The 27,343-nt window shown below is 41.3% G+C and overlaps 2 protein-coding genes across 8 annotated transcripts in view; both read left to right on the top strand.

Annotated features, from left to right (window-relative positions):
- Positions 1-16,766, top strand: part of SEC16A (SEC16 homolog A, endoplasmic reticulum export factor) — a 29,138-nt gene extending 12,372 nt beyond the window's left edge. For 2 of the 5 annotated variants that reach the window (XM_032200108.1, XM_032200112.1), the window contains exons 7-32: positions 461-638; positions 1,390-1,532; positions 2,317-2,378; positions 2,608-2,746; positions 2,983-3,225; positions 3,514-3,611; positions 4,300-4,381; positions 4,567-4,684; positions 4,920-5,031; positions 5,288-5,393; positions 5,747-5,887; positions 6,005-6,118; positions 6,694-6,898; positions 7,087-7,335; positions 7,971-8,059; positions 8,617-8,664; positions 8,852-9,010; positions 9,564-9,641; positions 9,814-9,870; positions 10,574-10,685; positions 11,001-11,138; positions 11,869-11,969; positions 12,386-12,460; positions 13,209-13,268; positions 14,183-14,257; positions 15,115-16,766. In XM_032200108.1, coding sequence (XP_032055999.1) covers positions 461-638; positions 1,390-1,532; positions 2,317-2,378; positions 2,608-2,746; positions 2,983-3,225; positions 3,514-3,611; positions 4,300-4,381; positions 4,567-4,684; positions 4,920-5,031; positions 5,288-5,393; positions 5,747-5,887; positions 6,005-6,118; positions 6,694-6,898; positions 7,087-7,335; positions 7,971-8,059; positions 8,617-8,664; positions 8,852-9,010; positions 9,564-9,641; positions 9,814-9,870; positions 10,574-10,685; positions 11,001-11,138; positions 11,869-11,969; positions 12,386-12,460; positions 13,209-13,268; positions 14,183-14,257; positions 15,115-15,183 — 3,051 coding nt within the window. In that variant the 3' untranslated portion in view covers positions 15,184-16,766. The remainder of the gene's footprint in view (positions 1-460; positions 639-1,389; positions 1,533-2,316; positions 2,379-2,607; positions 2,747-2,982; positions 3,226-3,513; positions 3,612-4,299; positions 4,382-4,566; positions 4,685-4,919; positions 5,032-5,287; positions 5,394-5,746; positions 5,888-6,004; positions 6,119-6,693; positions 6,899-7,086; positions 7,336-7,970; positions 8,060-8,616; positions 8,665-8,851; positions 9,011-9,563; positions 9,642-9,813; positions 9,871-10,573; positions 10,686-11,000; positions 11,139-11,868; positions 11,970-12,385; positions 12,461-13,208; positions 13,269-14,182; positions 14,258-15,114) is intronic. The other 3 variants (XM_032200111.1, XM_032200109.1, XM_032200110.1) reach the window with 3 other exon arrangements.
- A 380-nt stretch (positions 16,767-17,146) lies between these two features.
- Positions 17,147-27,332, top strand: INPP5E (inositol polyphosphate-5-phosphatase E). 3 transcript variants are annotated; one of them, XM_032200205.1, is made up of 11 exons: positions 17,147-17,189; positions 17,888-18,957; positions 20,510-20,633; positions 21,337-21,434; positions 22,077-22,201; positions 22,357-22,476; positions 22,873-22,980; positions 23,610-23,771; positions 24,333-24,448; positions 24,660-24,796; positions 25,932-27,332. In XM_032200205.1, the coding sequence occupies exons 2-11, from the start codon at positions 18,101-18,103 to the stop codon at positions 26,062-26,064; spliced, it is 1,980 nt and encodes a 659-aa protein (XP_032056096.1). In that variant the 5' UTR covers positions 17,147-17,189; positions 17,888-18,100; the 3' UTR covers positions 26,065-27,332. The 3 variants fall into 3 exon arrangements, with proteins under 3 accessions (XP_032056096.1, XP_032056098.1, XP_032056097.1); XM_032200207.1 differs by having other exon boundaries at positions 17,157-17,189; positions 17,914-18,957; XM_032200206.1 differs by lacking the exon at positions 17,147-17,189 and having other exon boundaries at positions 17,674-18,957.
- Positions 27,333-27,343: the final 11 nt, after the last annotated feature.

Here is a 27,343-nt window from a genome sequence, read left to right as displayed (position 1 = left end):
TTTTGGCGTTGTCATTTTTCTGATCACAAGCATGGGATCTGTTAAAAGACTAACTCAGTGTTTGTATGATGGTATCTTGACTTTACAAGCAAAAACCAAACCTAAACCTAGCTGATTACTTATCTATTTATGCCATAATTACAAATATCTGAAAAACACGAGTAATATTCAGGTGATTCTTGTGGTGGTGAGAGAACTGAACAGATCAAATGTGAACAGATCAAATGGTAGTAAAAGCATTGAGGGGAGACCACTGAGAGATTATCTTCTGCAGGCTATTGTACCAGGTGACTTGCAGGGCAGTGTTTTCAAGTGTAGTAAACCTGGTTTAAGAACCAATGGAAAAACTGAAGCAGCTGATGGTGGGGGGGGATGCTTGCTGCCTTGTCATGCCTGCAGTATTGCTTGCTTTGTGTAACTTCACGCTCTCTGCTGACGACTACTAATATGATCTATTTAGAGCCAGCTGTATAGAAGTAACCATGATCTAACGGCTAATGCCTATGAAAGTACTGCACAGGCAGTGTCGCTGCATGCAGATTATACGTATGGTGGATATGCTCCTAACTTTGGTGGACAACAGCCTTTTACAGATTATGGCTACCCGACTGAAACTGGATGGTCAACTGTAGAACAAGGTATTGGCACCGTCGGGGAAGGAGAAGGGAAGGGACTGTGCTTGTGAGGTTGTTTATTGGTGGTAGTTTGTACTTCTGTTAATGTTTGTAGTGCATGAGATCACTTTTGTGTATTTGTTAAGCCTGTTAATAGGAAAGCACTCCTATTTACAGTATGTATACATGAACAAAGTTCTTCCCTGTTCAGCAAAAGGATAGCTTCTTGCTTGCTGAAACATGGGTATTTCACAGAACGGGAGTAGCTAGATGGTGATTGCCACTAAATATTGCATACTTGCATTTGTAAACACTTTTTTAGATACATTTTTGAATTGCATTGTATATGCTTCTGAGGGAATGTTTAAAATTTAACTTAAACTTCAGATTTATCCACATTTTTTTTACCCTTTTCCATGAGAAAACATGGTTCATCTGGAAAAGGTTTTCTAGAGTTTCTTGAAGTCATTAGCTTTTTGAAGATGTCATATGTTTATATTGAGATGTCTAAGACAAACAAGTAAAGCCTCTGTATTAAAGCAGTAAGTGGATTTTAGAGTTCTTTAGTCTAGTTTTGTTCTTTGTGGCAAATCTTCAGAAGATCTTTGAGAATTTAATGGAACTGATTAATTGTTGCTTACGAAGTTTAGCCAAATTGTATTTTTTTTTTTCTCCACTAGTACTGCAAGATTACTGAATTAAATAAATACATCAGCATGTCTATTTTGTTGCAAGTCAGGTCACTTTATCTTATTTTCTTTTCTCCCTACTTCAGCACCTTTAAGGCCCTCAACGCCTGAGAAATTTTCAGTGCCTCATCTGTGTGCTAGGTTTGGTCCTGGGGGATTCTTAATAAAAGTGCTGCCAAACCTGCCTTCAGAAGGACAGCCAGCTCTGGTTGAAATACACAGTATGGAGGTAAAGTTCATAAGCAAAGAGGAGGGTGGAGGAGTACAGGCCTTTCTTTCGGAAGGGGAGTAGGGGACTTAGGTCTGTAGCTTCCTGTATTTCTTTAATACATCAGTGCATGTAATCTTTGTATATTTATCTATTGTGGTTTGCTCTGTAGCTGTAAGTGAAGTGGTAACTTAGCAATTCCTTTTCAATGAGAGATGACATAGGCATGGTTAGATCATCCAGCTCCTTATAATTATGTTTGGGTAAAATCCTTACTTTCTAGAAGTGCTGGAGTTTTTTGTTTGTTTGTTATTAATGTAATACTGTTCCTAGAGAGATCATAGCCCTGCAGAGAATGTACAAGGACAAAGGACAGCTTGTTATCTTGATTGACTGGGGATTAAATATCGTGTGCATATTTTTATTCTTCCTATGCCTCTACAAAGAACTGCAGCACTCCAGTGATGTAAAATGTGTGTAAGGACTGGTTTACGTGATGAGAATAGGATTCATTGGTAAAATATCAGTAGAAGGAAGTAGAATTGCATGCAAATACTAGAATGGCAGCAGGAAAATTGAGGAGATATGAGGAATATTTTGTATTTTGCTACAGAATATTTCCCCCCGTCAAGAAGCAGATCTTGTAATTTATTATCCTTACGCAGGTTGCAAGCCACCGTATATATTTCAAGAGCAATAGCTGTTGATTATAATACAGATACGTTTGGGTTTGTTTTTTTATGCTTAAAATCAAAAAAAAATTGTAGTTATAAAAAATTCTGATGGTTTATGTTTGTGTCTTTAGACTATGATGCAGCACTCTCCAGAGCAAGAAGAGATGAGAGCGTTTCCTGGTCCTCTTGCTAAGTATGTCCTAACAGATTTTTTTTTTGAAAAATCACACTTTTGTATTTCATTCCTTCATCAAAGTTTTTATTGTCCTGCAATTGTAGATTACAGAACTTAAACTAAAATATTTGTTGTTTTTTACTTGTATAAATGGTAGGGTGAGCTTTAAATTTGTTCCTCATACTAGTCACGATAATGATCTGAATATTTTATATTTGCCTCATTAAACACTTTTTTCTTCTTGCAGGGATGACACCCATAAAGTGGACGTTATTAATTTTGCACAAAATAAATCTACACAGTGCTTCAAGAATGAAAATTTAATTGACAAAGAATCTGCAAGTCTGCTTTGGGACTTCATTGTTCTGTTGTGCAGGCAGAATGGGGTATGTTTCACTGCTTGACCTTTTGTCCTTTCTAAAACCTTTTATACAGAAACTGGTATTTCTGTAGAAGTAATATGTGTATAGTGACTTACCTGTAATGAACAGTTGATGGAGCAGGTAATCTGGTCACTTGTTCTCAGAGGTGCTGATAGTTAAATCTTGTTGAAAACAACATGAAGGCAATGTTGAAATAACAGCTTTTTTGTTTTGTTTTTTTTCCCTACTGCATATTATAGACTGTTGTGGGAACAGACTTGGCTGAACTTTTGCTCCGAGATCATAAAACAGTATGGCTTCCTGGAAAGTCCCCTAATGAAGCAAATTTGATCGATTTCACTAATGAGGCTTTGGAACAAGTAGAAGAGGAATCTGGTGAAGCTCAGCTCTCGTTTCTCACTGATAGTCTTATAACCACAATTGACACTCTTGAGAAAGAGACAGAGAGATTCAGAGAGTTGCTGCTTTATGGCCGTAAGAAGGTGAATGCTTATTCAAATACTGTCTCTTATTTACTTATTTTTCAAATATCTGAAAGCTCTAAGGATCAGTGCAAATCATTCTTGCTACTTGCAGTGTGTATATTTCATAACACTGTGCTGCACTGATGGAAAAATGCTGCGTCCTACAGTTTATAAAATAAAAGTTAAATTTCTTGTGTTAGCACATGAACGAAGCAAACATTTAAGTCAAAATACTACTGTAAAAAGTCACTCTTACTGACTAATATGTTAAGCTAACGCAGGAAACTAATTTCTGTATTAATTTAGGATGCGTTGGAATCGGCCATGAAGCATGGCTTATGGGGTCATGCCCTGCTACTTGCCAGCAAGATGGACAGCAGAACGCATGCAAGAGTTATGACCAGGTACAATTTTTCTTGTTATTGACTAATATGAAATGGTCTGCCTATTCCACTAGAGTGTGGTCTGGTGCTTCAGACATCGTAATGTCAAAATCATGAGTTATCTTGAATAGCTCATGCAATAATTATGCTTTGATTTTACATCTGTGTTCAGTTGATTCATGTAAGCTGTTGCTTTTTCTTCTGAGGTCTCCAGGCCATAAGCTTAAACCTGAGAAGTTATTCTATGCACTCCTTCCATTTAAAGGATATTTTAACTACAGTAATCCATGGGCTAGTTTGACAGGCACTGTTGGTCAGGCTTTGTGGGGGGGGAGAAAACGGGATGGCACAAAAAAACAACTGTCAGCTTCTGTTGATGTGTTCATGCATGCTTTGTCTATAGACAGATAAAGTTTCTGCCTCCTGAGCTTGTGAAATCAGGTACTAAGTCTAGTCATCCGGCATGGGGAGAATCATGAGGTTTTTCCTAGCTTGGATTGATATAAGTCAAAGTGGCAGATGCAGGTAATTAATAGTACTTTGCTTTTGGATATTATCCAGTGGGGGCAGTTGCCTATTCAATGTAATATTTTCAAGCAGCGCTTCCTTGTCTTAAAGTAAGCAAGATTAACTGTGGCTGAGTGTTCAAATACATTTTAACTGCTTACCCAATGTTTGTTGTTTGGTTTTCTGTATAATGTCTCTGTAGATTTGCCAACAGTCTCCCGATTAATGACCCTCTGCAGACTGTTTACCAGTTCATGTCTGGAAGGATGCCAGCTGCATCCACGGTAAGATTGGAGTGTGAGCTGCAGTTGAGTCTTAACGGGGTACTGCAGTGAGTAGCGTAGTTCATAACAGTAATCTTTCCACGTGCTCTTCCTAGACAAATAAGTTTTGTCCTTTTTTAGGTTTAAACACTTAACCATGCAGAGCTTCGGTCACTGATTTGACTAACGAATTCTTCTAATTTTAGTGCTGTGGAGATGAGAAATGGGGAGACTGGAGGCCTCATCTAGCAATGGTGTTATCCAACTTGTCAAACAATGTGGACTTGGAATCCAGGACTATTGCAACCATGGGAGACACTCTTGGTAACTCCTGGGGGATGAACTGGTGATGACTGAAGGAAAAGCTTTCTGACAAAAATTAATTTTTCAGCACTTAAACAGCAATTGCTGTGTAAAATATAAAGTGGAACAGTTCTATACAGGCTTGTCTGTGCTATGAGGGTATTTAAGTACAAAGCCAAAACAGTGTGGGCCACTGAATTATATGGTGTGTTATCAAGACAAAATATTCTGAGTTCTGTCACTTATTTTCCTACAGCTTCTAAAGGATTGCTTGATGCTGCTCACTTCTGTTACCTGATGGCCCAAGTTGGTTTTGGAGTTTACACAAGGAAGACAACAAAACTTGTCCTAATTGGATCAAATCATAGGTTTGGCTTTCCTTTTTTTTAATATCCCTTTTTGATGCTGGCAAGACTGGGTTGCACTGCTCCCCTCATCATAACTAGCTACAGCAGTTTTTGAGAACTGTCTGATGCCCTGACCTTGTTTGAGGCGTTGAAGTTATTTATACTGTCTGTTAAAAACCTACCTTTCTGACTTTATTTCTAACTGACATAGCAATATTTATTGATTATATATGATCTGAATGTCAAGTAGTATTTTTCTTCTCCTATTCCCTAATAGCTTGCCATTTTTTAAGTTTGCCACCAATGAAGCCATTCAAAGAACAGAAGCCTATGAATACGCACAGTCACTAGGAACTCAGCCTGGCTGCTTGCACAATTTCCAGGTGAAGAGATATTTCATACATTTTTGCAGCTTCTATGCAAGGTGTTCATCTCTCATATGTGCTTTATTCAGCATAGAAGATACTTTATCCATGGTAGCTGGAAATATTTATGGGTAGCATAGCGCAAGATAGCTTTTTCCCTGTTTTGTCACTTAATCTGTCTTTTTTTTTTTTTTAACATTTTTTATCTGTGCATTCTGAACTTTGGAATTTTAAATTCTGTTATCATATATTGCAAAAGAAAAATCTAGCAGGATTTGTTGATGCTACCTGTAGGCAAATAATAATTTCCATTGGATGTTCCCAAGAATGTTCTCACTGCTTGATTTGTTTCACCTGCTTGCGTTCCATAGGTTTTCAAATTCATCTATGCTTGCCGACTTGCTGAAATGGGACTTGCTGCTCAGGCCTTCCATTATTGTGAAGTGATTTCCAGAACTGTCCTCAAAGATCCACACTACTATTCACCTGTACTCATTGGCCAGCTAATTCAGGTAACATACGGAAGAATTAAGTGTTTGTGGCTTCATGCTGTAGGTGATAAGCTGTGGCTAACGTTGCCTTTTTTGGTTGCTGGTTAACTGAAATTTTACAATGACTTCTTTTTCTAGATGTCATCGCAACTGCGCCTGTTTGATCCACAGATAAAAGAGAAACCAGAACAAGAATCTCTTGTTGAACCTTCCTGGTTGGTAAGGCTTCGCCATGTGGATGGACAGATCAAGGTAAAGAATGTACTTTCCAACATGAACTATTCCCTTTTTAGGGTTAGTGTAAATCCAGTTTTTGAATGGCTTTATTCATATTACTAATTACAGAAACGTATGAAGTGATTACCTCATGATATAGCCATGCCATAAAATACAGGTATCATAATTCAAGATAAGTGCATTTATCACACTTTAGTGCCTTAAGATACAGTACTGAGTAGTTTAAAGGGTAGTGTATGTTACATAACAGATTTTTCTTAGTACTGTAATGTGAGGAGAATCACAAGGCTCATTAAGGAACTAATGCAGCAACTCCTGTTGTAAGCAGGCGATCTGCTTGCCAGTAAAAAGGGAGAAGGGAGAAAAAGCAAAAATGCTGTGTGAATTAGTATAGCTAAATTGTAACAGAATGGAAAGGGAGAAATAGTTATTGAAAGAGATCCATTAGAAATGCAAAAACTGACCTAGCAGTTCAATAAAAGAGCAGCAACAAAAATTACGGTGTTATCACCCTAAGATTTAATTTTCTATATATTTCTTTAGTTATGAACTTAACATCTGGTAGAGTTAGTATATTTTTTTTTGTGCAGGAGGGTGCAATAGCTTATAACACAGACAGATCCACACCACAACAGTATCCGTGTAGCACACCAAGCTCTGAATTAGACCATACCAGTCAATATGATGGAGGAGGAGTTGGCCATGACATGGGCCCGGGCACTGAAAATGCATTGTTAGCATCCTTATTACCCAATGTGTCTCAACAGATGCAAAGTGTGCAGCTGATGCCTTCAGGTTAGTGTCTCATAGCCTTCTTTATGACATTTCATGTTTCTTCATGACAAAGAGAGAAAGTAAATGTTTTGGGTTTCTAATATAAGAAATCATTTAAGAGTGAAATTTAATTTCAGCATTATTTCATCTTACTCACAGGATGAAAGGTTCTGTTTAGTTACAGCTCTTAACTCTATTTTGTGCCTTAGCACCTCAGGCTATACTTGATGGGTCAGCTGCTGTGATTCCTCCTGGTGACCAGGAAGCTGTCCGAAGTGTCCCCTTCTACCCAGTGGCTTCTCAGCCCGTTGGTCCAGGCCCTGGCTTTGCACCTCCAGGGTTTCCAAATCAGTATGGAGCTGAACCATCACCGCTGTATATGGGGTCAACACTACCACCAGGAGGGCCACCGCAAGAAACCGAGTCACGGGAAGAAGAGCAGACAAATCTGGAAACAGGTCTGGAATCTTAGGGGAATTAACTATTTTGGGGGTTAATACAAAGCATCTCAAAATTTCTAAAATAGTGAGACAAGTCTTGGATATTTACGTTTAGTAAGATGATATTAAGTTACAGAAACATATGTGGAAAGCTTTAGTATTCATTTAGTATTGGCTTAGTTTAAAAGAGAGGTCAGAATCAGCAAGTTATGATTTAGACATAAACCAGGCAATTTTCTGTACCATGGAATTGGTGAATGCACTGCAGTTGCCACTTGCTCTGTCTTGAGGGTCTGTGATTGGAGCATCAGGGATTTCTGTCTCTGGGCAGTAGCTTCTAGCACCCTGTTAATTTTTAATCCTGTGACCGCAGAACGTGACACACGTGAAGGCAAGGACAGATGTGTTGACAGTTGTGTTAGAGATATGAAGAACCCGGTATTGTCTCCATTCTGATGGTTGCATTGCTCACCCTGCTCTAACCTATATCTGTGCAGTAGAAACAAAAAAAATCACACCAACTGCATTTCATGTTCTGTAAAAGATCAGGCTCTTAATAGCACAAAACTCATAACTAGTGAAAAACTTTACTTTAAAAGCATATAGTTTTGTGTTTTTTTCCCCAATAACATAGTGTAATTCTGCTTTTTAAGGAATGCAGAGAATTCCTCCAGAGTCTCCTTCACGAAACTCTTTCCCTGAACAGAGAGAGGAGGATTTCTACAACAGAATGGCTAGCATGGTATCTTTTGTTTTATACATCTCTTTGGCACGTCAGCTGTGTTGCATGTCTTTGCAATCACAAAGTGTATTGGGGGTCTGTCTTGCTCTTCATCTAGGTTTGAAGCTTAATTTGTCCTCCCCATTCTTCTTCCCTTCGTTGGAATAATTAATTCCTAACTATGCTAACAAAAGAAATGGTGATTAATTTTTTTTTTTTTAATGTTAGAGTTGCTGTATGAACATTAGAAGAACAGCCGGCATAATCTAGAAGGGGGAGGGTGGAATTGCAGCAAGTGCTGTCTGGTGCAGCATTTTTATATCTTTCCCCTTGTGGGCTGATTGGTCTGCACAGCAGCGACCTGATTTAACTTTGTATTGGATTAGTTATATGACCGTGTAATTACTTGGCCAGACATCAGCTCTTTTTTTGGTCCCTCCTACACGTCAGAGGACATAGAAATACCCAAATAACCAGCTTGAATGTCTTGAATAATATGGGAATTTGTAATAATGAATGTTGTGTCAGATATTTAGCTGCTTGCTTATTAAGCATGTCCTGGCTTTATATCTAACCAGGCACCAGGACGAAGATCCAGATCTGCATCTCAGTCTTCAGCATATATGGTATGCCATGAGCAGGCTGCTTCTTCCACTAAGTCTTTGTTCTTATTTACATTTACTTTTTACTGGTGTATTTGGATTTCTTCCTATTACTAACATCTCAAAGAAAGAATTTGCTTAGCAAAATGGAGTGTAATCAGTTCACTCCAGCAGTGACAGCTTTGTGCTTTCCCATGTATTTGTGATACAGGGCTACGGGCGAAGGTCACGGACAACTTCAGAGTCCTCTGCTCATTCTGTGGGACGAGAAAGATCCAACTCTGCAGCAAAACAGCCTTCTCCTTCTCCACCTGTTCCTGTAGGGAAAGAGACTAAAAAAGAAGTAAAAAAAGAGACAGCATCTAGAAAGGTAAACTCGCTAAGTGAGGTAGTTGTAGGTTGAGATTTGCGGGACGTGTGGTAACGTTGGCTTGGCTTTTACAACATCTAGACATTTTTATACACCCATATTGCAGTTTGTGCTACCACTAGCTGCCTCTACATGCACTGAAGCATTGCTCCTCCGGCAGCTTGTTTTCCCTGGGAATGAATTCAGAGCAATTTCCCTTCACATTAAAAACAAACACCTTCTCTTTCATCCAACTCCCATCCACCACAGTGGGTTTACCCCTACTTGTTTATTTTCCTCTCCTTACACCACTTCTGTGTGTTGGCCCTTTTCCCCTGTTTTCTTAGGCTGCCATTTATAAGGACTAGTTTTCATTTGTGGCATATTACCTCTGAATTCTTTCTTCTATCTCAGAATGATACCATTTAGTTTAGCTGAGGGCATCTTTCCTGGTGTTTTTTTATATTACAGTTGAAATCTCTAACAGAAAACTAATTATTGCATGAAATTATTTTGATTTGCCTGTAAAGACAGTGTTGAGTAAATTAACAAAATAGATGTATTTATATTTTAGACCGGTGCAAACTGGTTTCGCTGGCTGATGGGGAAAGGAAAGAATGAAGCTCACCTTCCAGATGACAAAAACAAATCTGTAAGTCTGCTAAATCACAAAAACCTTTGTACATCTTAAGTGGTTCAGAGAAGCTTCCTGGATGACAGATGAACCTTGTTTTAACAAGTAAACAAATGTGTGTAAAACTTAAAAATTGTGTTTATTCCAGCTTTGTTTGAACTGCTAATTTTTGGCTCTGGTTTCCCTGTAGATTGTTTGGGATGAACAGAAACAGCGCTGGGTTAATTTGGATGAACCAGAAGAAGAGGTAAAAAAAAAATAAAAAAATAAAAATAAGATAAAATACTGAGGACCTTTTACTTCTTCAAACTAAAATCTGTACTGGCTTACAATTTTACTGACTTACTGAATTTGGATTAAAATGTGCAACATTTTGAAGCTAAGCAACGAGTAACATATTTGTATAGTCCACATATTTATGAAACCATTTATATCTTCACATGCTGGTGTAGATCCAGTTGTTGTGACTGAGTTTACAAAGGAATTTATTCTAAACTTAGTTCAATGTATCTCTTCATACAAGTGGATACCACCTGGAAAATAGCTTGTTAATTGATTTGCTGAAAACAGAAAACAGACAAGGGGGGTGAGTGGGAGAGGGGAAGTAAAGAAGAGTTCTTAGTTCTGAAAATGTAATGCATTGTAAAGCAAGGAAAATCACCCACCCTGTTCATCCTTATTTGTCAAGAGCTATTTCAAAGCATAAGCAAATGATGAGAACCATGGTTGTAAATATTTCCTTGTAGAGTGAATGTAGATGGGGTGTCAAGATGTGTAAACATCTTGGCGTTAGATAAGGAGTTATATGGTGTAAGATCAAGAATATTGATCCACATTGGGTATACTGACATGCATCTTGCAATTTTTTGTGTTCTGGAGTACGTAAGGAAAAGGAGGAAGTCAGACACTCTTAGTCAATGATTTTTTTTTCTTTTTTGTTCTCCTGGCAGAGTAAACCTCCACCACCACCTCCAACAGGATTTCCTAAAGTTCCCCAGACTGCTCCATCTGGGCCTGGAGGCCCACCTAGTGCCCCTGTCAACATGTTCTCCAGAAGAGCAGGTAACAGACATGGAAGACTTCACATTTTCTATTGCATAAAATATGAAGACAAAACTCTTGGCTTTTCTAGGGGTGCTTAGGAGCAGTTGGCATCTCAGTGATGTCATGGATCTGTGCCTATTTTTGGCTTTGTGCCTAACTTCTGCATTGTGATTGCTGTCACCATGACATTGTGACTTGGGTATTATTGTTTGTATCCCTGCAGCATTACTTTCTGATTCTGAAAGGCAGTTTAACCAGCAGACCGTTGAAAATAGACATGGAGATGAATAACACAAGACTTATCTCTGTTATTTCTGGATTTCTCTATTTTAGCAGGAAGCAGAGCCCGTTACGTCGATGTTCTGAATCCAGGTGGAACCAAGGCGAGTGGTGCTGTTCCTGCACCGGCAGATCTGTTTGCCCCATTGGCACCAATGCCAGTTCCTGCAAATGTCTTTGTTCCAAACTCAGGTGTGTTGTGCGTGGTTAAACTTGTAAAGAGGTTATATGGTTACCTTAAAGTCACTTTTGCCAGTGTGTGCATTATGTAGCTTTTAATGAACATTTCACGGCATTCAACCTTACTAACTCCGATCCCTTTTAAAGAGGAATCAGTCTGGGAACTGCAGTAAAATAAATTAATAAAGCCCAGCTCTGCACTCTGCAAACAAAGGAGATTGGGGTTTTGCTTGTTTTGATTTGGTTTATTTTGTCTTTTTTTGATTTTGGGGGGCTGATTTCTTAAAAATTGATACATTTTTACTACGTGTTGCCCTGCACCAAATTGATCTGTATAAACTGTATGCATCTCTTCTTCACTGAAAGGGTTGTGAGGCACTGGAACAGGCTGCCCAGGGAAGTGGTGAAGTCACCATCCCTGGAAGTCTTCAAAAGACGTTTAGATGTAGAGCTTAGGGATATGGTTTAGTGGAGGGCTGTTAGCGTTAGGTTGGAGGTTGGACTCGATGACCTTGAGGTCTCTTCCAACCTAGGAAATTCTGTGATCTCCTGATTGCAAACTTGCAAACAATACTGAGACACCTGTAGATACCGATACTGCACTCTTTAAATTGCCTTTTTTATTCCCTGGGAGAATACTGGTATTGTACAAATTCAGTTCTGCTTATGACCCTGCTTCTTATTCTTTGAAGTCAACCCCCCCTGATTTGGTGTGTCTGACTAAATCCCATTTCCTTTGTAGTTCCAGGGGAACCCCAGCCGATGGAAGGGAGTGGTGCAGCAGAGCACACTCCAGCTGCAAACCAAACCAACACAGAACCTGCTGCAGCTGCTGATCCAGAGGTATGTTAAAAAGAATGTCTTGTATATATTGTTCAAACTTCTCATAAAAATGATTGAAGATCCTCAACAGTAGCATCGTAGCTGCAGGATGTACAAAGCCTATTGTTATACACAACCATAATCCCTATGTTTTAGTTGAAGAACTGGAGAATGGAAATACAAGTGAAAATGGAAGTAGGAAGCCCATGAAAAGTTGTAATTCCCAACTTGGCAGGACTGCACATTTCGTGTGTGCAGTATGTGTTAGGAAATGGACCAAGAACATAGGAAGTAGCCATACGTGGTGTGTTTTCATCTGACTTCATGTATTGCAATGTTGTTTGCTACAATGGGATTAATATAGCAGAAAGGTGAAATAACATTGTAGTGAGTCATGGTAATTAAGATTTAAAAAAGAGTGCATTGTTTTTCTTTAGTATTTAAACCCTCCAATCCTTCCACCTGGATCTGGGCTTCCTGTTTCCAACCCTGATGGCTTCCAATCAGGAGAGGTAAGACTTCAGACTTGGTTCAAAGTGGTTAGCTAATGACTCGTGAAGCGTATTTTAACCATTATTTTGTAGTGCTCTTAACATGGGCCATCTAAATGGCAAGTAACTGATTCAAGATGCAGTTGGACAGGATGCTAGGTAATCTCATCTGGTCTCGCTTTTCCTACCAAAGGTGGGACTAGATGATCTTTTTGAGGTCTCTTCCAACCTGGGTTTTTCTATAATTCTGTGATGGATGCAGATGCTTGTGACCAGGCAAGATGGTGTCATATGACTCTTCCAAAATTGTACAGAAGAGACCTCTAAGTCCGTATGAGAAGTTCAGAGTCCTACTTTCTGTGGTGTGATCTGCTTGTTCGATATATGTAAACTTATAAAAGCCTTTTCAGAGTAAAATGTCAATAGCACTTTAAGGATCTCTTCTTGCCTCTGTGCATGCATATAATTTCACTAATATTAAATGTGAGACACAAAGAGGAGAATAGATTGCTGTGTGCCAGGCAGAGTAACATTACCTTTATTCCTACTAAATGTTTTCTGTATCTACATAATTTTGTGCTTTAAGAAGTCCTTTTGATTTAAACTAACTTCTGGCTTTACATTTTTTTTTAACTTGAAGTTGGTTTAACCTTTGGCAGAGTGAGACTTTTATAATTAAATAAAACAACTGAAAGCTTGGGGCAGTGACATGCATGACGACTTTTTTATTTGTGTTTTTTTGTATTTGTGTGTTCTTGCTGTTTTGTAGCTTTCGCGCTCTAGTTCAATGAGTTCATTATCACGTGAAGTAAGCCAGCATTTTAATCAGGTACATGTGGCTGGCCATTCTCATTTATGTTAATGTGTTTACTTTTCCACTCTTTATTTTGCATTTGCTTAAATACTAATGCTACTTTTAGTCATTTTCCCTTCTCATTTCACAGAAATAACCTTCAAAGTGACTAATGATGCAGTGTTCCTTTTAACACTCAAACAGGGTCTTCAGACTTTTGTGTTTATGAGAATGCATGTAATCCAGGCATGCTTTTTGTTTATGTTCATGTTCCTAAGAGATTTACTTAGTAATTTTGATTAGCTCTTTCCTGGGTTACCAAACTCGTCAATTGATGTAAAAAATAACAGCAAACAAAAAACCTCCAAACTAAGAAAAATCAACCTACCACTTCCCCAAATGACCCAATGAAACTAAACCTTGTCATTCTGCTGCTGCCAATCTCAAGTTGGTAATAATACCATTGCCTGTTTCATCTGCAAAAGCCCCTGTAGGAATTAAAGGAATGCTTCATCTCTGCTGTTCTGGGAGTAGTCTGGGGTCACCGTAAAGGAGTGACACAAACTCTTTCTGATAGTTTTTAGTAAAGCAAAACTTGACATAGAATGTTTATTTTTGGGCAAGTCCTGAGGTCTACTAACAAAACCAGAAGGTACTAATGCAGTGAAGTCGCACCAACGTCTTGTTTTGGTTTTGCATGCTTTGGATTTTCAGAGCTATTTACAGTTTATGCATGTGACATTGTTTTGCCAATTCGTACATTAAGCAAATAATATTAAAGAAATGGATGCAAACTGTACCAGCACTTTTTGCAGTTGTTATAATATGCTGCTCTGTCCATATTGTTGGCATTATTACTGTGAATATTTTCTCTGTATGACTAAGCAAACCAAGTCTGAGAGGCAGTGAAGCTCTGCAGTTCCGTAACTTTCGTATAATCTACTTTCTAGCCTGCCGCTGTACCACCTTCGGGGGGACCTTCAGCAGGAACAGTACAGTTCTACAATCCTTCTCAATTTGCACAAGTGAGTAAAGGCCTCGTTGTTACTTTGAACTAAACTATTGAACAAAAAGAGACTTGTTAGCCCTGAGAGTTCAAACAAGTAATTAAATGTTGCTTGAGTAAATCAGTCATGCTGAACAATCTTGTTTTAAGTGAGCTGAGTCCACGTCTACCTTTAATAAGTAACTCGGTGTAGCCTTAAATATCAGTACGAATTTTGTCTTTTTTTTTCCTCCCAGATATTTTTACCATGTAGTTGTGTTCTTTCCCCCATTCCCAGGTGATCCATATAGTGAGAGAATCCAGTCTGTCACGAAGTGTCCTTCTGCTCTTTCTCTGCCTTTGTAGCACTTAAGAATTTTGCAAGATAAAATAATGGAACGAGCAGCTGCCCATTCTGGAATGTCACTGTATTTTTTCATCTGTTTTCAAACCAAATATGAAGGGTTAAAAAGTATTATAACAAAAGAGGCCAGGCACCTTTATGGAAAGGTTTGTGTACATGGAACCAGGCTCTCAGTACTGCAGGATGAGTAATCTCCTGCCTTGTTGAAACCATACAGATGAGAACTATATAAAAGTGTACTATCGTGAGATTTGGTGCTTCAGCAGACCTCTTGATACGTGATTTAGCTTTGATATTCAAAACCGTCTGATGGAATGTCAACCCTCTTCATTTTTTAGATGTTTTGATTTTGGTTTACTAGTTTAATCCAGACTATCGCATGCAGGGTGTTAAACATGCACATGGACCAATCTAGCTCCTTTAAGCTAACAACGTTGGGATCAAGACTTTACTGACAACTTCTTGTATTTTGTCTCCAGGATGGCACTTCTACAGAACGTTTTTTTTTGTTTATTCCTGTTACTCTTTTTCAGTCTCCTGCAGTCACTGGAAGTTCAAGGCCAGGAAGAATAGGACAGAGGAAGTATCCAACGCTGAAGTAGAATACAGTGGCTCTGCTTGGAATTCTCATTCGTGTTCTGAATATATGAAGAACTATTCAATCTGATGGCACATGGTATCAGAACTAGCTGCAGTTGACAGGACAGTAATTTAATGATGGGTGATTTTTTTCATGGGTCTCCCTACTTGCACTTCATCTACATAAATCATTACCAAACATGAAATATATGTAACTTTTCCTTTTAAAGAACTGGCTAGAAATAGCTTTGCTGTGATAAAGAATAGACACAAGGGAGGAAATAGTTGCTGTCTGTTACAAAAATTATTCATAAATTGCATAGGCAATTTATTCCTTAAAATAATTTTAAACCTACTAGTGTGACTTTAAGGCATAGTTTCAGGGATTCCTTAATTTCTGAAGGATGCTCCCGTCCCATTGTGGGGGAAAAACATGTCCACATTGTAACATAACACTCTGTGGCCTTAAGAGGACCATGCGCAATTGTAATGCTTATAAAACAGGACTTGGTTTGTCAATGTATGAAATTCAAGATGTTCATCTGGGAAATGCCTCGTGCTAGTTTGTTTTTTGAAGGGGGGAGGGGGCCACAGCTCATCCAAATAAATTGACCCATATTGAATGAAAACTGTGACTGTAATCTAATACTAATTTGATTTGGATCTTATCTAGTATGTATGTAGTTTGTGGTTTAGACTACTTGTAAAGCAAATTGTATAGTCTGAAAGAAGCTCTCTGTATAATAGCCGATGCTGTACTATTTGATGAGTGAGTGTTCTTTTAAGTGCAATACGGTTACTTGCTTTCTCAAACTGCTGGCACTGTGTAATTAAGGTGGTAACAGCTTGAAAGTTGTCTTTTCCTCTCGAGTGCCAGAATCAGCATAATACTGTTCTTGAATTTCCATTACTAAAATAACCAAGGTCTTAAATAGCTAACAGCTGAATTTCAAACGTACTAAATGTAGATGGATTAGACCTCTACCGATGGACGTTGAAATCTATAGGATTAGTATAGGAAATCTTGAAAACCATGATATGCAATGTTCATATTGACTGAAGAATCTGAATCATCTGCAAAGAGGGAAATAAACTTTAAATATTTATTAAATTGTTAGGCCATATTTTATTTAGAATTTGCCACCACACTATTTGCTTTTACTTGAATTTCTGCTCATGAGTAGAAATAACGTGAATGTGAAATTGCTGGTGTTGGTCCCTGATAGTTTTTCTTCTCCTGAATAATGTCACCTTCCTGAGATCTCGATAGCCTTACGTTTTATTCTAAAAGGGGTTGTGTGTAGCTGAAGCATAATGCTGTTTGGGGGAATCGGAAACCTTGGCGTAGTGGTCCGTACTCAATTCCAGGCACGGTGAGCAGCAGCGTGGGGTTCCTCTTCTGTGACTGAAACCTAGTCAGACACTTGGCTTCCTCTAGTTCAGCCAGGCCGCTGATTATTTTCTCCTTTCAGTAGAGACTGCCAAACATCTTTAATTCAAGAAGGCTTCCTCTGAGCTGGGAGCGGCTGTCTTTCCTAAGTGTAAGATTTGACACTGTAAATTCTTAAATAAAATATTTTGCGCTCTGGAGCACTTTCACATTTTACTACTTCTTGTGGTTTATTGCTGGGGCAAATCGAGGGAAGCTCCGCGTGTCTCCTGAGTGCGCGGAAAGGGCTAAAAGCCCTGCTTAAAGCGAGGTGTGGAGACCGCACGGGAAGCAGTTTGCGCTTTATAAACGTTGAAATGTTAAAAACCGAAGAAGCAGGCTAAGAGGAGCTTTTAATTTTTAATTTTTAAGCGAAAGAGGCTTGGTCTTGAAGTTAGCGAGCCCCCGGGGCCGCTTTTTGCCTCAGGGCCGGGCCCTGGCGGGGCGCTCCTCCGGCCTCCAGGGGGCGCTGACGGAGCCGCGGTTGCTGCGGCCGGGCCTGGAGCAGCCGGGGCGGAGCTGGCGGGGCCCGGGCCGGCGGCAGGCGGGGGGCGGCCGGCACCGTGAGGCGTTGGCGGCGGCGGTGGGGACCCCTCAGCGGTGAGCTCGGGTGCCGGGGCAGCGGAGAGGAGCCGGCAGAGCCCCCCCCGAGGTCCTTTCAAGGAGCTGGGAGCCTGACGTGATATAAGAGAACCGCGCTGGGCGCTTCAGAGGGGTCGCGCCTTGGGGTGGGTGGGTTGTGGGGCTCCTCAGGTGCGATGCTCGGGGGCATAACGCTGAGGAGCCTGCCTGCCTGCCTTGTACCCTGCTGGTGCAGCCCTCGAGCTGCCAGGGAGGTAGCTTCAGGGTGTTAACAGCAGGGGTTGGGGTGAAATCGGGGGAGGTGGCAGCGGTGTCCCTGTGCTGTGGGAGGCTGAGGTGGAGGCTGGAAATTTCCTGGCTGGGGGCAGCCTGGAGGCTGCTTGCGCCCTGACTCACTGCACAGCGGGGCTGTCCTGAGCGTAAAAACAGCAACCCCAGGCTTTAAGGGAATTTCTAAGTTGCTTTCACGCTAACGCTTTACACAGCCTCTTCTTAAAGGAATGTGTTTGTAGCTGTGATGCCTGCGTCACCTGGGAAGTTAGTTCATTGTTCTGCTCGTGTAGAAATGAAAATACCATTGGTTTCCTAACAAGGTTGTCACAAGGATTGAAACGTTCTAGAATGGAGTCCTGGCGGGAGCTTGGTTCATGATTACAGACCACTGTTTGCAGCTCAGTAAATCTGTATTCTTACCTGTTTCTCTCGGAAAAATTCAGGTATTCCGCCTCTTGACATTTTGCAGACGATGCATCTGCCTGCATGTAAGCCTTCCCTTCGTTCTCAGCTAAAGACCGAACTGTCTTCAAACCCCATGCCTTCCTGGCTCAGGTAAAGCGCTGTGAACCTACAGATTAAGCAAGGGAAAAGGAGGCATGCTGTGAGGAGCCCTACCTATGGAGCAGCGTCCGTAGCTGGCACGCAGGAGGAGAATGAGTGCTCTAAATGGATTTTCCCAGCACTCAGGGGCATGTGTTACTCAGAGCACCGGAGGTGGAGCAGTACAGGACCTGCAGGCTAAAAAAGCTGGCAAAGCGGCAAAGAAGGAGGCCAGTGGCAATGGCGTGCTTACCTTTGAAGATCCTCGACGTGTAGACACCTCTTTAAATGAAACCATAAAGCTTCTACCGGATGAACTCAAAGCTAATATGAAAATTAAATCAGTCACCCCAAGGCCTCCTAGGAAACCCCGACTGGAGCGTGCGGCGTCTCTGGATGAGAAAAACTGGAGGAGGTGGAGGAGGTTTAGAACTAGTCAGGAAAGTCTGACAGATCCCAACGAGACGAGCTCCTCAAACGGTTCTCTGCAGGAAGCGTCCCTCAGCCCTCCCGTCAGGGGCAGAGCAACCCCCTGCAGTCAGTGTTGCGAGCCAAATTCCTTGCACAGTTCACCAGATGCCTCAGAAGCCAGTCCCATGGGGAAAAGCAGAGGAAGCACTTCGGACCTGGGGAAACGAGCCTCCGAGATCTCCAGTGCCTTTGGTGGGCTTCTGCGTGGGAAAGCGTTTGCAGGCAGCAAACCCCGGCTGTCCCAAATAATGCCGGCTCGACCTCTGCCACCCATGGAGCTCAACGTGGCCTCTCACACGCTGAGGACAGCTAATAGGATTGACTCAGATTTTATGGATTATCGCCATTATTCTCAGCACAAGTTTGGGAGGGTGAGCAGCAGCTTGAGCGATACCAGGCTACACGGCAATGGGATGGTCTACGATAATTGCTCCACAGACTCCATGAAATCCACGTTCAGCCTGCTCACCCCCATTCGTTCCAAGGATGTCCGGAGCAGGTACGTCGCCCAGCTTCTCGTGGCAAAGCTTGCTGGTTGTGGGTAGGTGCCAGCTGCTGCGCAGAATCCTGCTGCTCAGGGGCAGGGAACGTCGGACTGATGGGTAAATCACAGGAGTTCTGGGTTCATTAACTTGCTTTGGCGAGTGGCAACAGTTTGAAGATGAAAAGATTAGTTCAGATACTGTATATTCTCTCCTTGGGGCTGTGTATTGTTTTTTTTAAGCGAAAGTAAGATTTGCTGTCAACTTCCTTGTAGGATTTAAGCTGTTTTGAAAGGTAGGGAACAGTAGCTGTGCATGCCAACACTTCAGAATATATATATATATGTTGTAATTTACAAAATATAGCTTGGGTTTGAACTGAAAATGGATTATATTTTAATTTAGGCAGGAAAAAAGTCCCCCCACACAAATATTTTAGTTTGAAACTATCAGTGGTAGTTGCCCACACATGCCTGCCACCATCCTGTAAGGTGACCGTCCTCTGCAGGTCTTGGGATTTGGCTTCTGGCAAGAATAAATTATCTGCTGTAAACCGCAGGAGCTCCTCTGCCCCAGGTTTTCCACGAATTTCTTGAGGAAAAATGTGATTCCACTCAGATTGTTACGTGTTTGTCCGGGGTTTTCTTGCACTTCCTTCTGAAAAGCTGTCGGCATCAGGTGAGGAGCTGTGCAGGCCAGTGGGTTGTGCAGCATTGCCTAACACCATGCTGTCATCGTTACTCGTGGAGCTTAAGGAAGATTAAAAATGCTTATTTAACCTGCTCTCCTTTTGCCAATACCCCTTGCTTTTGTGAACAGCGTGGTGTCTGGAGAGGCAGGCAGCGTGGGGCAGGGCTGTCTGTGTGGAACATGACCTCGGACTCAATAAATCACATAATTTAACAAGATGAATTGAAAGAAGAATGTGAGTTTGAATCCTTGATTAGGAGCAACTTGGTGCCAGAACATTGGGAATGGGGGCACTGGTTTCAGTTTATTTAAACTGGGCTGCTTTGAGGTACTTCAATATCAAACCAGTCACCTCACTGTGTGTCTGCAATAGGTATGAAGGGGGTTGAAGGCTTGGGAAGGATAAGTCTTTGATCACAAAACCCATGCAGCATCACTCTTGCCATTGTGCTTGTGTCCTGGCTGGTTTATGACAATTTTGCTCTCTTGTGCATGATCCACGAGCTCCCTGTAAGGGTTGTCTCTGGTTGATGAGTACTGAGGTGTGAGCAGAGCGTAAGGCTTGGCACGTGGCTGAAGTGCCCTCTGCACTGGTAACCTGGAGGTGTGTTGCATCTGCTTTTGGTCTTACTCCGTACCAAGGGAATAACCAGGGCTCGGGCTGTCTTGCATTTCCCTGCAAAGTCAATTACACTAAACTATGGGTTTCTGAAATCTGCAAGTGTTCTAATGAACTTTAAGCAAACAGAACAGTATATAAAGACTAAACTCTGTTTTCTTGAGCTAAATGTATATACTCAAGATTCAAGCGTTACAAATCATTATTTCAACTGTCACACCATTTTCTGAGATGCTTTTTAATGGGTCTTGTGTTTGCAGAAGCTATTTGGAAGGCAGCCTTCTGGCAAACGGTGCCTTACTGGGAGCAGAAGAGCTTAGCAGATATTTCCCTGATCGGAATATTGGAATTTTTGTGGCTACCTGGAACATGCAAGGTCAGAAGGTATGTGTACATCAGTCCTCTAGAGTTCTTCTGGCAGTGGTAGAGTTACCCCATATTTATTACAAGGGCTGGTATGATACTTTTTTCATGATTGCGTTCCTAATCAACCAGAGTTCCGTGTCTTTACCCTCTCATGTTCACCTTGGTGAGTCATTGGAATAGGGTTCCTCAGATATTGGGTATGAAAACAGCGAGCTTCCTAGTGCTCCTCTGGCATTTTGTGGCAGCTCCGTTATGCTCCGCTGAAATTAGGGTCGTGTGAAAATGGCTGATTATTTAGTACTTACAAAGAGAACATCTCTGAAAAAGAGCATGGCCTCCTGCTTACATCTTTACGTAGCACAGGAACTCAGGATTGATTCAACCCGTTGATTGAGATGCTGTGCTTGGAAGAGCACAAGCAACCACTTGTGGTGTTCAGTAAACAGCCCATGAACTTGGTAAAAAAAAAAACAACGCATTACAGGAAATAAAAGATGTCACAGTATCAGACCACATGGCTGAACTGTGGAGTGTTGGTTACTGCTGGACTGGCAGCAGCTGAAGTCTTCCTCTGGGAAGGAATATTCTCAGTATTAGCACTTAATCCATTTTTGAAGCCCAAGTTGTTTGCTTATACTGTGGAATCTATAGCTTTGCCTGGGCTTTCCTTCTACTTTTGTAGTAAATCTTTGCTTTTTATTATTATTTTTTTTAATAACAGGAACTTCCAGTGAATCTGGATGACTTCTTGTTACCAACAGATCCTGACTATGCCCAGGACATGTATGTCATCGGAGTTCAGGAAGGCTGTCCAGACAGGTAGCAAAAACAATGTAATGAACCATCCCTTTTTCTGTTAGCTAGTAACTTTGTTTTGAATGATTCTGGAAATATCTCAATCATATTCTCCATAAACCACCCATTTAATCTGTGAACTTTGTTACATGAGTACCAGGGAAAATGGGGTTTAGAGGAAAATGGCACAAAATCTGTAAATATAGAACTTGGCCCTGTTTCCAGGGCAGCAAATAGAAAAACTCCTGTTCAGTGGGCTTCTGAGCCAGCTGTAACCCAGCTCACTGGCTGACTTTAAGTGTTAGCAACCTTGTGCTAATTACTAGTACGTTGCTCCAAATTTTCTAGACCGTCTGAGATTGACAAGCCCTACAAAAGCAGGTTGAAGCCTCGTGTCAGACCCTGCTTTTTTAGGATCTTTCCAGTGGGACTTGCTTTTCCTCCGATTTGGAAGCGCCAGCTCACCAACACGCAGACCCTGCCACATGGCATACGTGGTTACAAATCAGGCTGACCAGCAGCGTTGCTTTGGCAGGGGAGGTTTTGCTTATGCTTGCTTGCCTTTCTTCGTGAGAGGGATTACATTGTTGTCAAAATGCTGATTTTCTTTCCTGGTTATTGTCTCTCGTGCTGTCCTTGTGATCCAGCTGTTGTTCTTTCCTGCAGAAGAGAGTGGGAGATCCGCCTGCAAGAGACACTGGGCCCCCACTATGTCATGCTCTACTCTGCTGCGCACGGAGTGCTCTACATGTCGGTCTTCATTCGAAGGGACCTGATCTGGTTCTGCTCAGGTGTGTGGTCCAGTGTGAGCTGGAGAATAGGGAGGTGAAAGGACTGCTGCCATCAGGTGTCTTGGCCTTTTCTCCAGGGCTGTCCCCCTCCTGACTTTCCTGCTCACTGTCTTTGGAGGCTTCTCTCTAACAGCAGCTTCTCTTTCTCCTTCCAGAAGTGGAATATGCCACGGTGACAACTCGAATCGTGTCTCAGATCAAAACCAAGGGAGCTCTGGGAATCTGCTTCACGTTTTTTGGGACCTCCTTTCTCTTTATTACCTCCCACTTCACATGTGAGATGCTTACAGTCTTGGTAGAAGTGTTCTGACTGAGGGTGGGAAGGGGGTTGATATACAAAAGTAAAAAAAAGCTGCAGGGGGATACAGGAACCAGACAGATGAAGTTAAAGCTTGGGGCTGCTGAGCTGAAAACAGTAAGGGACGGGGGATTTTTTGGCAGCAAACTTGAAAAGGAACTATTTAGAAAAACAAAAATGAATTCTGTTAATTTGTATTCCTTTTTCCACACTTTCTGTTATTTTTTAAGTCTGTGTGCTCCCTGGGCCAGTGTTCCATTTTTATGTGTGGAACATGTCTGATCTCCATCGAAAGCTGCTGCTGTTGTAATCAGATATGGTAATTAAATGAAAACGATGCATCGTTGCCAGTAGTGGGCTTTTGGTTTTTCAGCTGGAGACAGTAAGGTGAATGAGAGGAAGCTGGACTACAATAAAACCATTCAAGCACTTACACTTCCCAAGAATGTTCCAGACACAAATCCGTATCGATCCAGCTCTAGTAAGTGTGAAAACATTCTTCTGTATGAGCCTAAATGAACAGAGTTGTTGTAGAGTGAAATACAGTGCACGAAGGAAGAGAGAATGGGACTGCTTATTTAAGGCAGTAGATAAAACAAAAGACCACATCTTTTTGTGTGAAGATGGTGTTTGTTCACATGATTATTTTTTTATTTGAGCTGGAGCATAATCTTTTGGGATATTTGAAAGAAGAAGTTGGAGGGGAGGAGAACATTCAAAAGGCATTCTAATGCGATATATTTTTTCTCAGAAAAGCAGTAACATAATATTGCTGTTGTCTTGATAAATTTATGTTTCACTTTTCTAGTGTTTTCGATGGTTGCAGGCAGAAAAATGCTCAAGTATTTTATCTTTTGTTAATAAAAAAGAAATAATTTGTGTCTGTTCCTTGAACATACCAGCAGTACTTGGTTAACTATGCATTATACAGTTCCCATTTCTAAAAAATTAAGAGAGTTTAATTTCAATGAGCATGTAGCTATATCAGCTACCCTAATTTCCTTAAAAACTCAAAGTGAGATTCAGGGATTTTGGGGGAGATTTTTTTCTGGTTTTGGAACTTTTCAGAGTGTTCACCTTTATACTGACGCTTCTGCTTTGAACTTGCAGGTGATGTTACAACTCGGTTTGATGAAGTGTTCTGGTTTGGTGACTTCAATTTCCGACTCAATAAGGATCGTGAAACTGTGGATTCCATCTTGAACCAGAACCCAGAAACAGGCGTGTCCAAACTCCTGGCATATGACCAGCTTACCAGTGAAATGAGTAGAGGTGAGCAACAACTGTTTTTCTCCCCAGTCTCCAGGAACAAAGATTCCTACACACAGAAATAATTACAGCCAGGTTCCTATTTCCTAAAGACCTTCATTCCTTTTTGTTAAGATCTCTAAAAAGAGAACTCAAATGCTGTTGAATCCAGTGGCAGTCTATTAAAGGGAATTCTGTGTTTTGCTATGTACATTGTGTAATCTCCAGGGCTGTTTATTGCTTTGTTTCATCCTGATGCTGGACATCATTCTCTCACAGCACCTAGGGCGTTTAGATTTGAAAAGGCAGCATATGCAAAGCATTGGGAGCTTTCAGGGGAAGGGGAAGTGCATGCACCAAGTGTTGTTTGTTTAAATAGCTACAGACTAGCTCTGCATTCTCACTGTGTAAGAACTTGGAACCTCCTACCTTTCCAGAGCCCAGGCCCAGGTTTCTATAGTCACGAATGTACATGCCTGCAGTTGCCACCCAGCATTAGTTCAACAGTGTCAAATAAGTGCAGAAAGTGTGCCAGGTTGATGGAAGGAGTTTTGTTGTTCATGCTGTTCTCCCCTTCCCCTACAGGATCTATTTTCAAAGGATTCCAAGAGGCTGACATTCGTTTCCGTCCTTCCTACAAGTTTGACATCGGAAAAGACAGCTATGACACCACCTCCAAACAACGGACTCCTTCCTACACAGTAAGAGATGATTTGGGAGCAGTGTGCTTGGAGGGGCTGCTCAGGCTCTTACCTGCCTCCAGAGGGGATTCTCACATGCAGTAAAAAGCTGCCTTGGATATGGTCTGCAGGACATGCGGCCATGCTGGCATTTTTGAACCAGTGCTTCTCTTCAGCACAGATGTGCAAAGGGAGTTACCATCAGTTTTCCTCTCTTTTTTCTCTCCCCCAGGATCGAGTAGTGTTCCGCAGTCGGTATAGAGATGACATCCATGCTGTCAAGTACTCATCGTGTCCTGTGATCAAAACTTCGGACCATCGGCCTGTGTTTGCATTGTTCCGTGTGAAAGTGAGGCCTGGCAGAGACAAGTAAGTACCTGCTTATGTTGTTCTTTGCACGTGACTGCAGTGACCCAAGGACATGCTGCTTTTCAGAGTTTGTCCCCTCAGGGACTTTCAGGGACTCGGGGTTGTTCCTGAAATAGAGTTAATCCCCTGCAGCTCCCTGTAGCATGTTTGGGTTTTTTACCCAACACAGTGTCAGTGCTCACAGCAGTGCTTAAGCCTTGCCCTGACATCAGAAATCCTTGCTGCCAGGTCCCTTAATTCTCCTGAGGGAGATAATTGGAATCTACTGCAATTGACTGTGACTCTGCGTTTTATCTGAGATGCAGCTCTCTGCTCTTCCTATGAGCACGGATAACTCTCCTCTTCTATTCCTCTTTCCCTTTTTGGGGTCAGTGCTGTTTGCACTCCCCAGTGGTGGTTGCATTTCAACATAGCTATGTGCCAGTGGAGAATTTTGAGATCCTCCATTTTAATTCATGTTCCACTGTTGGCTGCTGTGCTAGTAGAACTTAGAAAATTTAGTGAAGTCACTGAAACTTAGTTTGCCACTTTTTTGTGAGTAGCACGCTCAAGAATTTCAAAAGCCAGGTATTTAGGAAATAGTGATTTCTCAGAGCACTTGATAAGTAGTGCAGTTAGAATTGGATTTTCTTTTTGTTTGTTTGTTTACAGATATGAAATATCTGTTAAATAGAAGTATTGCAGAGGGTGAGCTGCTTGGATTTCCTTCTGGCCTGTGCAGAACAGAGCTGTTGTTGTGCAGGAACCATACTAGTGAGGGCACCAGGTTTACAATAAGCTAGTTTAGCTTTTGACCAAGTATTGTTTTTGTTTTAGAGACATGAACAATGCCCTCTATCTATATCTCTTATGAATGCAGGCATTTTCATGCTTAAGTTGAAAGTACATTTGCCTTCTATGACCAATATGTTCTTCAATTAAATTTATAGTGAAGAACTGTGTTTCATTTATTTTCTCCCACAGCAGCAATATCTGAATATCTGAATACCTCAAAAAAGTAAAAATAAAATAATAATAATAATAAAAAAAAAAAAATCTGAACTTCGTTGTATGAATTAGTTGAGCAATGTTGGGCAAACAGGGATGTATTTGTGCCTTTTCTAATTGTTCGTGTTTATGTTCTGGAATACTGTAGTATTCCACTTGCTGCAGGGCAGTTTGACAGAGAACTCTACTTAATCGGAATAAAGAGGCGGATTACAAGGGACCTTCAGAATCGACGAGTGCAAAAGGACCAAAAATCCAGCAGCATATGTAGCATTTCCTGAGCTGAAAACTCTGCGACGCTTGTGTTAGAGGTACCCGGAAAGAAGATTTCAGGCCACGGCAAAATCTGCAGGGAATTGTCTGCCTAAGCACCTCTGGCAGTTGCTGTGGCTTGTGGAGAAAGTCTTAAACCTCATCCTGGATTCATTTGCATGAGCTAATCCATATAGCTCAAGTGCTTTTGCTGAAGAAAATGGAGCCAGTTATTTAGGACATCCATTCCAACAGATGCAACTGATTTATTTTTAACTGTACTGTCTTTGGAAGCAACCAGATGCAGTCTCTTGGTTCTAAGGTAACTCCGCGCAGGATGTACAGCTCTTGGAATTGGCATGACTGGGGGCAGGGGACCTAAGAAAAACCCGCAGAAATGCGTTTTGTTTTGTCTGTTTGATTTGATCTGGTAAGCCTACACAGGTTGTGGGGTTGTTCTTTTTTTTTTCCTTATCCGTAGCCAAATGTGCAGTATTCTGTCAAATGCTTAACAGGGACCAGTCAGGGGACTTGGGCAGTTTGTGTCAGGACAGTGCTCCTGTGCAGGGCTTTTTGGTCCTCTACAGCAAGATCTGTGTGAATGTACCACTGTACGTTCAAGGTGTGTAAACATTTGCCTTTTTTAATAATTATTCCATAGGCCTTCTGTTGGGGAGGGAGGGTAAATATCAATCTCTTACACCCTATCTTTGGCTGTTGAGATTGCTTGAGGCAATCCTGTCTTTAAATAGTTTCCCCTCCGCAGGGGTGATAAAACACTACCTGCCTTCAGCAGCAGGATGCTTGAGGTGAAAACAAGGGTTTAAATACAGCTACTGCGTAATGCTCCACCAAAATGGTTCGAGATGTTAACTGAGTACCAAGGATGGATGCAGAGAAACTGCAGCAAGTGAAATCAGTGCAATTTGTTACCTCTGATGAGTTACATTTCCTTTATTTTTCCCCATTTGGTGAACTGTGAATAACTTGCTCTTTTCCAAGTAGTGTTGTCTTAAGGCTAAAGATACCCCATGGACCAGTGTGGCACTGGTAAAACGTAAGTACAGCTAATTCTTAAAGTCTTTATAGGTACAGATTGGCTGGATCATAATCACCTCGGTACATAACACCATGCAAACAATTGGGAGGAAGTGCTGCTAACTATGCAACCTGTCCAAGACAGAGCTTCTGTTCTGCGGTACAAACATTTATGGCACTGACTTGTCTGTAGCCATCAGAGATTTGGATTTCCTTTCTTTTTTAAAGGAATATAAATAAATCACTATGGTACCTTCAATGAGAGCCAGG

This window comes from Aythya fuligula, chromosome 19, assembly GCF_009819795.1.
Source record: "Aythya fuligula isolate bAytFul2 chromosome 19, bAytFul2.pri, whole genome shotgun sequence".
Taxonomy (NCBI): Eukaryota; Metazoa; Chordata; class Aves; order Anseriformes; family Anatidae; genus Aythya; species Aythya fuligula.
Note: the sequence above shows the minus strand (reverse complement) of the source record. Positions and strands in the feature narration are given on the sequence as shown.

Excerpts from the sequence above, each read along its gene's own strand:
- INPP5E (XM_032200205.1), top strand. The coding sequence starts at position 18,101 with ATGAGTGCTCTAAATGGATTTTCCCAGCACTCAGGGGCATGTGTTACT. Across the intron at positions 21,435-22,076 it reads CAGGAAGGCTGTCCAGACAG|AAGAGAGTGGGAGATCCGCC; the intron begins GTAGCAAAAACA and ends TCTTTCCTGCAG. Across the intron at positions 22,202-22,356 it reads CCTGATCTGGTTCTGCTCAG|AAGTGGAATATGCCACGGTG; the intron begins GTGTGTGGTCCA and ends TTCTCCTTCCAG.